At 47.6% G+C, this 12,118-nt stretch overlaps 1 protein-coding gene across 5 annotated transcripts in view; it reads right to left on the bottom strand.

Moving 5' to 3' along the window:
- The window catches only part of GRIK4 (glutamate ionotropic receptor kainate type subunit 4), a 216,641-nt gene that overhangs the window by 28,628 nt on the left and 175,895 nt on the right, over positions 1 to 12,118 (bottom strand). For 3 of the 5 annotated variants that reach the window (XR_012577073.1, XM_074527833.1, XM_074527832.1), the window contains 3 exons: positions 11,277 to 11,381; positions 3,156 to 3,263; positions 2,647 to 2,850 (listed from right to left, as the gene is read on the bottom strand). Coding sequence is in view for 4 of the 5 variants with exons in the window: in XM_074527833.1 (XP_074383934.1) it covers positions 2,647 to 2,850; positions 3,156 to 3,263; positions 11,277 to 11,381 (417 nt within the window). In the remaining variant the exon portion in view is untranslated. Of the gene's footprint in view, positions 1 to 2,646; positions 2,862 to 3,155; positions 3,264 to 11,276; positions 11,382 to 12,118 lie in introns of those variants that run through there. The other 2 variants (XM_074527834.1, XM_074527835.1) reach the window with 2 other exon arrangements.

Genomic DNA, 12,118 nt, shown 5'->3' with positions numbered 1-12,118 from the left:
ATGGACAGAAGCCCCTTTGGGCAGTGAAATGTCCTCAAAAAACAACATCATAGGCAGCCCTGAATAAACACAAGACCCAGCACACCCAGCTCTGCCCAGTGCCTGGGATTGATCAAAAACTTGCTGAAACCATCATAAAAACTCTCAGGGATATAGGGAGAACAAGAGACAAAGCTGTTTCTCTTCCCTAATTTGTGATCCAGCCTCACAGGCTCTGACAGCTCTGCCCTGCAGAAGTAAAAAACTTTCTTAAATAAACCCTGCTTGAGCTGCAGAAGAAACGAATGGTTTTTTTGTGAAGATGAAGCTAAAATACTCATCACTGGAGAAAAACAACCTTCCAGAAGGTCCCATTTAATGAAGAGGCACTGCCAGGGTTAGGAGGCCAGAAGTTTGATGGCTGTTCCCTTCTTTTGATGTCTCAGCTCCTTGCCTTTCCCCAAAGGAATGTTGCAGGAGTGTAATTGTGTGTGTACACACACACAGAGACACAAAACTGGATGAAAACGGTGCCAATAGCCTGGAGCATTTGCAAACAGCCTCACAGAAGCTCTTGGAGAGGAGCAGATGGAGGTGGGATCTCAGCTGGCACTGAGTGACTGCGCAGGGAAGGGCGACCCCAGAGACAGGGGGAGCTCAGGGGAGTCTCCAGGCTGTTCAGTGCCCTGTCTGTGACCCTCACAAAACACAAAACCCCTCCCTCTTCCAGACAAAGAGCTGTCCCAGCTGGCCTCAAACGCTCAGCTGAAACTCCTCAAGTGGGATGAGCATCGCCCTGCATCGTGTGGGGAAGAAACAGGAGGTGCCAGTGGGCATTTCTAGGGATCCTGGACCCTTAAAAACCACAGAACCATGGAAAAGACCTCCAAAACCCTCAAACTTCCAGCTTCAATCCTTCCATCCTCAACTTCAATCCCCAGCTCCCAGCCAAATTTCACTGTGCCCAATAAACCACAGAGTGAAGTGATGCTCATTTTCCAGGGAGGAAAGATCTGCAAAATGAGCATCACTTGGAAGATCTGGAAAATCATGGTCCAGCTGTGTCGAGGCTCTAAGCAGTCACACGTTTTTATTATTCATTTTTTGCCAGCCTTCTGATGTCTCCTTTCTCTTTTTTTTAGTATAGTTTTAGTGTAGCATTTTTAATATAATATATATATCATAAAAAAATAAATCAGATGGAGTCAAGATTCTCATTTCTTCCCTCATCCTGTGGACCTTCAAACATCACCACAATTATTGCTTTCATTTTTCCCTGAGGCTTTTCAGCTTCCCAGGGGAAGAAAAAACAGGGATGGATTTATTTTTTCCTCTGAGGCTTCTCAGCTTCCCAGGAGAAAAAAAACAGGGATGTGGAAATCCAGGTGTCTTTCTTTTAGTATAAGTTTTTGTGTAGCATTTTTAATATAATATAGATCATAAAATAACAAATCAGCCTTCTGAAACACAGAGTCAAATTCTCATCTCTTCCCTCATCCTGGGGACCCACAAACACCACCACAATTATTGTGTTCATTTTTCCCTGAGGCTTCTCAACTTCCCAGGAGAAAAAACAGGGATGTGGAAATCCAGGGATCCATGTTGCGAATGCCACACAAATGCTCTGCTCCAAGCCTCCAAAAATGGACTAAAACCCTAACTCATCCTCATCACCACCATTTATAGGACATAAAATTTCACCGAGTACTGAAGCCAACAGTCCTTGTTTGACTAAAATTGGCCTTGTATTTAGGAAAAGCAGAGCTTTCAGGAAAGCATCCTATCTTGATTTGAAGATGACAGACAGAGAATTAATTTCTTTGCTGGGTTTTTCCATTAATCAGGCCCATTTGTTTTAAAAAAGTGCTCTATTGCTAATCTGAAATCTGGCTTCTTCTTGCAGCCATAAATCTTGTTATGGCTTTCTTTACTAGATTTTAAAATCCTCAATACCCTTTATCTTCCATCTATGATGATAATGATAAGTTTAAAGCCACTTACAAAAAAAAAAAAACAAAAAAAACCAAGTCAACACATGAAAACATTTACATCTCTCACTTTAAGAAATTTTTTCTAGCCTGCAAATATTTTCTATGGATTTAGCTACCTCATCTCCAACTCTTAACCTCCTTTCAAGGTTGTGAATACTAAAACTTTACACATTTTTATAATATCAGTCTTACCAAAGTTGTATTTGACAACTCCTTAGGGAGTTTTGCAGAGCCAAAGCCCATCAGAGCAGAGTTTAACAGAACAATTAATCCACTCACCCTGGCTATGAGCTCCCCAACCATCCTTGTCCAGGTTCCATTGGCCTTGGGGACACCATAAATGCTGTCCCCCACCAGGTGGATTTTGTGGTTGAAGCACAGGAAAAACCCAACCCGTCCTCATCACCACGAAGCACGGTGGCTTTACAGCACCAAAGCCCATCAGAGCAGAGTTTAACAGAACAATTAATCCACTCACCCTGGCTATGAGCTCCCCAGTCATCCCGTCCATGTTCCATTGGCCTTGGGGACGCCATAAATGCTGTCCCCCACCAAGTGGATTTTATGGTTGAAACACAGGAAAACCCCAACCCATCCTCATCACCACAAAGCACGGTGGCTTTACAGCACCAAAGCCCATCAGAGCAGAGTTTTAAAGAGCAGCAAATCCACTCACCCTGGCTATGAGCTCCCCAACCATCCCTGTCCAGGTGCCGTTGGCCTCGGGGACGCCGTAGACGCCGTCGCCCACCAGGTGGATTTTGTAGTTGAAGCGCAGGATCTCGGCCAGCTCCTTCAGCATGTCCACGCAGAAACCCTCGTAGCGGTCGTTGCCTTCCAGCTCCTGGTGGTTCCACTTCAGCATTAAGTAAGGGTTTTCCTGCAGTGAAACTGGGCAGCTGTCATTCCCATCTTAGCCGAGGCGTCCCGCCAGCACCGAGCAGGGAGGGCAGAGCTCACGGGAAGGGTGGGGTTGGGAGAAACTTTGGAAAATGGCTGGTTTGACCCCAAACCTTAGTTTGGGGTATATATAGTTTTAATGTAATATATATCATAAAATAATAAATCAAGCCTTCTGAAACATGGAGTCGGATCCTCATCTCTCCCCTCACCCCCAGACCCCTGTGAACAGTCACACCTGAGGGCTGGGCCCATGGGGGGACTGCAGGTGCCCCCCTCCCTTACCAGGATGGTGGTGACAATCAGGGTGGTGTTGAAGAGGCTGTCGGAGATGTTGGAGGAGAAGATCCTGTTGTCCATGCTGAGCCCTTCAGAGACGTGCCAGTGGCCAATCTGCAGAGACAAACAGCACAATAAGGGGATTTATAGGGCGAGGCACTGCCCATATGGCTCTGCTGAGTGACAACAGCCCTGCAGCTGGCCTGGTTAGGGATGCTCCATTAGCTTCACAACCCCAGAATGGGTCAGCAGACAGATTAACCCTCTGTGCACACAGGGCCACCACCCTGGCCTTGAGCTGCCTTCCCTCGTGTCCTCCCTGCAGAGCTGGGAGCTGGCAGCCTTGTGTATTGTCCCCAAATGCCACCAAATTGGTCCATTTAAGCCAGAAATCCCCAATTTGTGAGCTTGTCCCAATGTGGTGCTGGGAGCCCTCCTGGGTGGGACAAAGCCACTTTCTCACTGGTGCTGCTCCACGACTCCTGTACCACAATCAAGCACTTCCAAATCCTTTCATTCAGGCTCATCACACCCAAATTTACCCACCCAGGCATCGGTGAGGCTGCAGCAAACCCAAATTCCCAGTGTGGATGGGATCCTTTCACTCCGGCTCATCACACACAAATCCTTTCATTCATGGTTATCCCTCCCAAATTTACCCACCCAAGCATCGGTGAGGCTGCAGCAAACCCAAATTCCCAGAACCAGTGCCCCAGGCTCAGGAGGACATCGTGACTCAGCTGTGACACAGCTGCCTTCAGCCAGGGGAGGGGAGGAATATTCCACAAAACCTAATTTTAACTTCAAGAGCCTAATCTCCTTCCCTCAGAGCTCTGGGCAGGGACATCAGCACCTCCAGCAGCTCCTTCAGAACGTGCAAATTAAACTCCTGCTCTCTTATTGTCCTTAAAGGAGCTTCTGCTTTTCCTCATGGACACAGAGGGGGCTGAGGAGGGCAGCTCCCTCTGAACCCCTGTCGCAGACATCTTTTATGGAAAATCATTTCCTTAGGATTTTTCCTCCTGAGAAGCTGAAAGGCCTCAGGAACAAAATGTAAACAATGGTTATCTGCTGCTGTGGAATGCAACAGGTGCATCTGGGATTGGTCTCATGTGGTTGTTTCTAATTAATGGCCAATCACAGTCAGCTGGCTCGGACAGAGAGCTGAGCCACAAACCTTTGTTATCATTCTTTGCTATTCTATTCTTAGCCAGCTTTCTGATGAAATCCTTTCTTCTATTCTTTTAGTATAGTTTTAATATAATATATCATAAAATAATAAATCAAGCCTTACCCCAGCAATCCCTCCTGTGCCTGAGAGCATTGTCCAAACCTTCCTGGAGCTCTGGCAGCTCTGTCTGTGACCATTCCTAGTGCAGGAACAACAGCCCCAAACTGGGATATTTGCCACCCATTTCCCTTGGAGCACAGCTTCCAGTGCCCTGCACAGGCTCTGAGTTCAGGCAGGATGAATCCCTGCTGAATTCCCCAGCTCTGCTCTGATTGCTGCTCTGATTGCCCAGCTCCTGGCCCTGTAGAGACACCTTGGAGCTGTGACCATTTCCTAGTGCAGGAATGGGAACAACAGCCCCAAATTGGGAGATTTCCCACCCATTTCTCTTGGAGCACAGCTTCCAGTGTCCTGCACAGGCTCTGAGTTCAGGCAGGATGAATCCCTGCTCTGAGATTCACCTCTGCTCTGATTGCCCTGCGCAGACTCCCCAGCAATCCCTCCCTGTGCCTGAGAGCATTGTCCAAACCCTCCTGGAACTCTTGGGGCCATGATCATTCCTGGGCTGGGAACAACAGCCCCAAATTGGGAGATTTGCCACCCATTTCCCTTGGAGCACAGCTTCCAGTGTCCTGCACAGGCTCTGAGTCCAGGCAGAATGAATCCCTGCTGAATTCCCCAGCTCTGCTCTGATTGCTGCTCTGATTGCCCAGCTCCTGGCCCTGTACAGACACCTTGGAGCTGTGACCATTTCTAGTGCAGGAATGGGAACAACAGCCCCAAATTTGAAGATTTCCCACCCATTTCCCTTGGAGCACAGCTTCCAGTGCCCTGCACAGGCTCTGAGTCCAAGCAGGATGAATCCCTACTCAATTCCCCAGCTCTGCTCTGACTGCTGAGCAGCAGCCCCTCTGCAGCCAGCCATCCCTCACAAACATTGCCTCATCCTTCTTCCCTCCCGGATTTCTCAGCCACAGATTAGTGACAGATTAACTTTAATTTTAACAGCCCTCGCTGTTCTCCAATTTGTCCCTCCCCTGCTGGCATGTGCTGAGACTAATTGCCTCTTCTCCTGACAGAGCTGTGGCTTTGACCTTGCTTTTAAAGGCACCAGGGCCACAAATCTCACATTTTGGGGCATTTTCCCCCATGCTGGCTGGCCCCAGCTCACCCCTGTGCCCTTCAGGGGCTCACAAAGCTCCTCCTGCTGCTGTTCCTGCAGTGCCAGGGGGTGTCAGGGCCCCTCACATCCCTCTCCTGCAAGATGGATGTCAAGGTGATTGTAATCATCTCTATCTACATATAAAGAGCCTCCGGAAAATGGAAAACATATCCATCTGCTAAGATTTTTAGAAAACAATCAAATCCTCCTGATGGACAACAACATCCTGTTGTTCTGGCTCTGGACAAGGACTTGAGGGGCTTTAGGGCTCAGGGGTTTTAGGTCTTGAGCAGAGGATGTGATTGGTGATTTATAAATACTGCAGGTGGAGGAGGTCTGTAGCAAAGAGGTAGAACAGCTTTTTGAAGCTGAAACGATGGCGTTGGCACAAAAATAAATACATACAAAGCAGCCAGAAATAAACAGGCTGGCAGAGCAGGGGAGGGGTTCCTAATGATCACAGGAGCTGGAGGGATCCCTGTCCTAGCAGAGCAATGAGGGCAGCACAACCAGGTGGAGATCAGCATCTTTGTGAGAGGGATTAGGTGGAGAAAGCCCCCTCCATGTGCTCAGGGATGTGAGACCCCCAGGGCATCACCTCTGCACCTCTCAGCACCCCAAAGAGACCCAGCCCTGCCCCAAACACCCACAGGTATCTCAAGGCAAACACAAACTGTGAAATTCAGGGTGTGAAACAGCCCAGAAAGCCTCAGCCTGGGAGGAGCAGGGAAGTGCCACTGCTCCATCCCCACAGGCAGCTGAGTGCCCCAGTTTAGCTGCTCCAAAGGCGTTATTTGGGTTGGTGGCACAGGAAGATTTCTCATCCCTGTAGAAAATCCCCAGGTGGAGCATCCCTGGCTCACTCCTTCCACCCTGTGAGCAGAGGCTTTGAGGCTCCTCGTGGTGTGAGGTGATGAAATACCTCTCAAAGCAGTGATTTTAATGAAATCTGCTTTTTTTTTCTGCAGGCACGAAGCAAGACTTCTCCACGAGCTTCAGAGGTATTTACCATCCCCACTCCCAGCTTCAAATTAAGGCAGAGCCAGCCCTGAATCAAGATCTTGGAGCAGCAACAGGGACCTGGTGGGCTCTGATTACGAGTGGTGTTCTAGAGCTTGCAGCCACCAAATCCTCCCTCAGTGTCCCCAGGAACAGGGGGGAGCGCAACCAAGGTGCCCCAAGGAGAGGAAATCTGGGGAGAGGAAAAAGGGAATCACACAAACAAAAGAAGGAAATCCCTCTGAGGACACTGCCACGGGGTTGGATTAACGAGTGACACCGCTGATGCCAGGCAAAAGCTCCTGCACTGAAATCAGCACTGAAAGCGTCAACTATTAAACCAAAGAACTATGAGATATACACACCTTACCCCACCAGCATCCACCAGATGTCCCCTCTGGACACCATAATTGACACCTGGCACAGCCCAGGCAGGGCTGCAGTGGCACACATTGGGTTTGTCAGGTTCTGGGGGCAGAACCCATCCAGAACCCATCCAGAACCTGTCCCTGGGCGCAGAACCCATCCAGAACCTGTCCCTAATCTGTTCCTGGGGGCAGAAACCATCCAGAACCTGTCCCTAAGCTGTTCCTGGGGGCAGAAACCATCCAGAACCTGTCCCTGGGAGCAGAAACCATCCAGAACCTGCTCCTCGGGGCAGAAACCATCCAGAACCTGTCCCTGGGCTGCTCCTGGGAGCAGAAACCATCCAGAACCTGCTCCTCGGGGCAGAAACCATCCAGAACCTGTCCCTAAGCTGTTCCTGGGGGCAGAAACCATCCAGAGCTCAAATCACTTAGAAACATTCCTGCTTTAAAAAAACCCAAACAGTTTAATTCCAGAACCTGTTTCTGGGCTGTTCCTGGGGGCACAAAACCATCCAGAACCTGTTTCTGGGGGCAAAAACCATCCAGAACCTGTTCCTGGGGGCAGAAACCATCCAGAACCTGCTCCTGGGGGTAGAAACCATCCAGAACCTGTCCCTGGGAGCAGAAACCATCCAGAACCTGTCCCTGGGCTGTCCCAGAACCTGTCCCTGGGCTGCTCCTGGGGCAGCAGCTAAAGAGGAACCAGCCCCACCGAGGCTGATTAGCTGCTGCCAAATTAAAAAGGTTTGATGTGGCAGGGACTGAGAAGGGTCCCAGAGCTATTGGCGGGGAACTCATCTGTATCTCATCAACATCCCAATTAACAGCCCCAGCCCTTGCACTGCTCTGCCTCAGGGCACCAGCAGGGCCTGTGGTTAAATGGAGACTGAGCAGCCTCACTTAGGATGGGGTCAGGGTCTGCAGATTCCCCTTCCCCATCCCTAAATCACAGCCACTCCTCACTCCCTTCCCTCCATGAAGTTCTCGTGATTTACAGCAAATCACTCTGCTGCAACTCTGCAGTGTTTTTTAGAGGGGCAAAGAAAGGGGGGAAAAATATATATATAAAAAATAAAAAGATGACATTTACCAAAGGCAGCCCTTGTCAGATCTATAGATCACCAGCACATTAATGAGCCTGTGCTTTATCGAGCATCCTGTGAGCAGACAGAGCAGCTCTCATATGGCTGTGGAAAAAATTCCTCTGGTTAAGCTAAATCAGGAAAAGAAGCGTTTGGTGCGTTACATAAACGAATTAAAAATTGGATGTCAAAAAGCCCTGCCTCTCCTTGCCCAAAAGCAGCAGCGAGTTGGAGAATCTAAGTGTCTCTTAATTTGCTTCCTGGCTGGATCAGCCTCAAAATTTGGTGAATTCTCCATCAAAGCTGATGAGCTGGAAGTCCCTGTGGCTTCACTGGGTGGAAGGAGAGAGAGGGGGAGAGGGAAAGAGGGAAGGAGAGGAAGAGAGGAATGGGCAGAGCTAAAATGAGCTTGGTTAAAACTAAGCAGGGAACAGAAGTGTTTCAAACAAATCAGTTAATACAACCCTGGGGAGCAAGATTGTCTCCAGGATGTGAATGCCTGTTCTTTACCATGTTCCTTTAATTAAAATATTTCTAATGATTTATTTAGTCACTTTCATTAAAAGAAGCCAGGCTGGCAACAAGAAAATAACCATTTATGGCACAGCAGAGCTGCCTTTGGCTTCTCTTTGCAGGAGCATGGAGGGGAGGCAGGTAGGGAGGCTCTTCACAATTAAACACATCTCAACAAACTCCTTTAGGCTGAGAGGGACCCTGAGCCACCTCTGGCTACTGCTGTGGATCAGAAAAGCTCCCTGAGAAAAGAAGAAAAGGCAGAAAAGCAAGAGTTTTATGAAAATCAGCTCTTTCCTGATGGGTTTGTGACAGGGCAGGGCTTGCAGCCTCCCCCAAGGAGGAGGGGACCCCAGAAAATACCACAGGGGTCCAGAGGCCCTTTTTGTCCCCAGAGCATCTCCCTGAGCCCAGGACACCTCTATTCTTGAGTATATTTTTAGTTTAGCATTCAAGAATAATATAATATAATATATTATAGTATAGTATAAAATACATTATTACAGGGTCTGCCCTGTCCTTCCAGCACTTTCTCCCTGTGGCTGGAAGTGTTCCATCCCTGCAGCCTGATGGGAATTTGGAAATCTTGATCCCGGAGCAGCTTTCCTGGCCATGTCACACACACAAAGCTCCTTTTTCACCGAGCTGTTACAACAGGTCAGCAAAGGTTTTCTCCCGTCACAGCAGGTTTGTGGGGAGGGGATGAGATTTCACTCTCAGGGCAGATCAGGCTGCAGTCACAGCTCCCCACGGAGCTCTGGGAGAAGCTCTGCCCCAAAAGGACCTGTGAGTTTAACATGCCACACTCCAACACATCCAAACCAAAGCTGTCACAGGGAGCTTTGCAGCCTTTCCCTCCTGAATCCAGCTGAATTTGTGCTCTTGTTAATGCAGATGGGCTTGGATCTGTCACTTCTGTTCAGAGGGTGATGGCTTTGGGAGAGGATTAAAAGGGCATTGATGCTGTGAGAGATCTCTGTGGGGAAAATGCCATCGCCATCCCCCCTGCTCGCTCAGAGAAAGGCAGCATCAAAGCCAAGCTGTCACTTGACAGGTAAGAACTGGCAGCTAACATCCTTGCCAAGGCTGAAATTCACTGCTGCCAGGCCAGGCCAGGGATCCTGGTGCCAAAATGCTCTGCTGGTGAGGGTAGGGTACAATAGCTACAATAGCTTTTGTTCTCTGCCAGCATCTAGAAGTGGCAATCTCTGAGAAAAGGGCAGCAGTGGAGCTGTCAGCAGGGAAACAAGACAGATGAAACGCCCTTTTTTATTTCCTATTTTTTTTTTCTTCCTGAATAAGGTTTGGATTTACCAGCAAATTCCTTGGATTTGTGTCGTGTAATCTCATCAGTCTGATACCCTCAACTTCAGCTCAAACCAGAAAATATGGCTCGGGCAGGAAGTGTGAGGTGAGGAAATACCACTCAAATTAATGATTCTAATGAAATCTGCTCGGTGTTCTGTGGGCAGAGGAAAGCTGTGAAGAACCTACGAGCACCGAGACAAAAAGTAAATGAGTGTGAGCTGAGCAAACCTGTTAGAGAGGAGCCAGAAACCGGGAGTGAAATGAGCTTGAACTTCCCCTCACGGAGGGGAGATGATGGGGAGCTCCTCACATGGGTTTGCCCCATTGGCTTTCCCTCACAGAAACAGTTTGAAAATATTCACAGTACCCATTTCTTTCCCTATTTCATAGAAAATCCTCCAATTTTCCCCCATCCAAATAATTTTAAGCCACAAGCTTAAGAATTAAAGGAGTGTGAGTGTGAGCTTGCACTTGGCCCAGACTCCCTGCCCTGAATTAGCACCTAGGACAAGCCAGAGACTATTCATAATATTTTTCCCCTATTTCACAGAAAATTCTCCCATTTTCCCCCCATCCAAATAAATTTAAGCAAACACAGCTACAACCTTAAGAATTAAAGAAGTGTGAGCTTGCACCTGGCACAGACTCCCGGCCCTGAATTAGCACCTGGACAGGGCAGAGATTGGCTCTGCCATCACCCCCTCCATTCCCTGATGGATTCACACAAATCCAAACTGTCCTGAGGCACATTCCTGATAAAATCCAACACTTTGAGTTTGCCAGAGCTCAGCTGAGACCCCCAAGGACCTCATGGTGCAAACAAGGGGGGTCTGTCACTGTCACATTTTCTGAAAAATCCCTTCACCAGGATTTCTTCTCCTGGGAAGGTGAGAAGCCTCAGAGAAAAATGAAAACAATAATTATCTGATTTGCTTCTCCTGTGTTTTGCTGCTTTGGAATGTGATTGAACTTTGTTTACCAGCTGGTCATTATTTGATTAATTTCATGTGAATTGTTTTTACTTAATGACCAATCACTGTCCAGCTGTGTTGGACTCTGGAGAGAATCACAAGATTCATTATTATCTTTTAGCCTTCTGTCTGTTTCCTTTCTGTATTCTTTAGTATAGTTTTAATATAATATAATATAATGCAATGTAATGTAATATAGTATAGTATAATATAATATAGTATAATATAGTATTGTATAGTATAGTATAATATAATATAGTATAATATAGTATACCATAGTATAACATATAATATAGTATGGTATAATATCATATCATATTAATATAATATAATATATAATATAATAAAATAAGAAATTAGCTTTCTAAGAACATGGAGTCAGATTCATTCCTTCCTGCCATGGGGGACCCCAGAAAATCCCACAGGGGTCCAGAGCTCCTTTTGGTCCCCCCTGAGCCCAGGACACCTCCCAGCCCTCCCAGGCTGCTCTCACCTGCCTGAAGCCACCCCGGGTGTGCTGCAGGATTTTCAGGGCGTAGTTGGAGCGCTGGCCTTTGCTGTTGAATTCGATGTGGCCGGTGAGACCTTCCAATTCTACCTGTCCAAGAGAGACTCAGTTACAGCGCCCAGCGAGGCTGCCCCACCCCACTGCAGGCATCTTTATAAAATTTCCTTGTCTCATTTACACCCAGACTCAGAAACCTGCTCCTGCTGCACGGTCACCTCGGCTCTGAGGAGCCACAAAGTCCAACTATTTCAGAAGGCTGGGATTTCAGAGTGTCCTCATGCCAGATTTAGGCTTGTTTCATTCCAGAAATGACAGTTTTGGGTTCAAAGGAGCCCAAACCCATAGGGGAACTTACATCTTGCCCCTGAGCTCTGAGCAATTGTACTGCATGATCTGGTATCAGCTCAAGTCAGAGCTCAAATCACTTAGAAACATTCATACTTTAAAACAAAACCAAACAATTGAACCAAACAATTCCAGCTTTTCTGCAGCAAAGCCTAAAAAAGGGAGAGTTTCATGTTGTTCCAAGGCCAGTGACTGTCACAGACATCTTTCATGAAAAATCCTTTCCTTAGGATTTTTCCTCCTGAGAAGCTGGGAGGCCTCAGGAACAAAATGTAAACAATGGTTATCTGCTGCTGTGGAATGCAACAGGTGCATCTGGGATTGGTCTCATGGGGTTGTTTCTAATTAGTGGCCAATCACAGTCAGCTGGCTCAGACAGAGAGTCTGACCCACAAGCCTTTGTTCATTTTTTCTTTTGCTATTCCTAGCTAGCCTTCTGATGAAATCCTTTCTTCTATTCTTTTAGTGTAGTTTTAATACAA

This window comes from Zonotrichia albicollis, chromosome 27, assembly GCF_047830755.1.
Source record: "Zonotrichia albicollis isolate bZonAlb1 chromosome 27, bZonAlb1.hap1, whole genome shotgun sequence".
NCBI lineage: Eukaryota > Metazoa > Chordata > Aves > Passeriformes > Passerellidae > Zonotrichia > Zonotrichia albicollis.
Note: the sequence above shows the minus strand (reverse complement) of the source record. Positions and strands in the feature narration are given on the sequence as shown.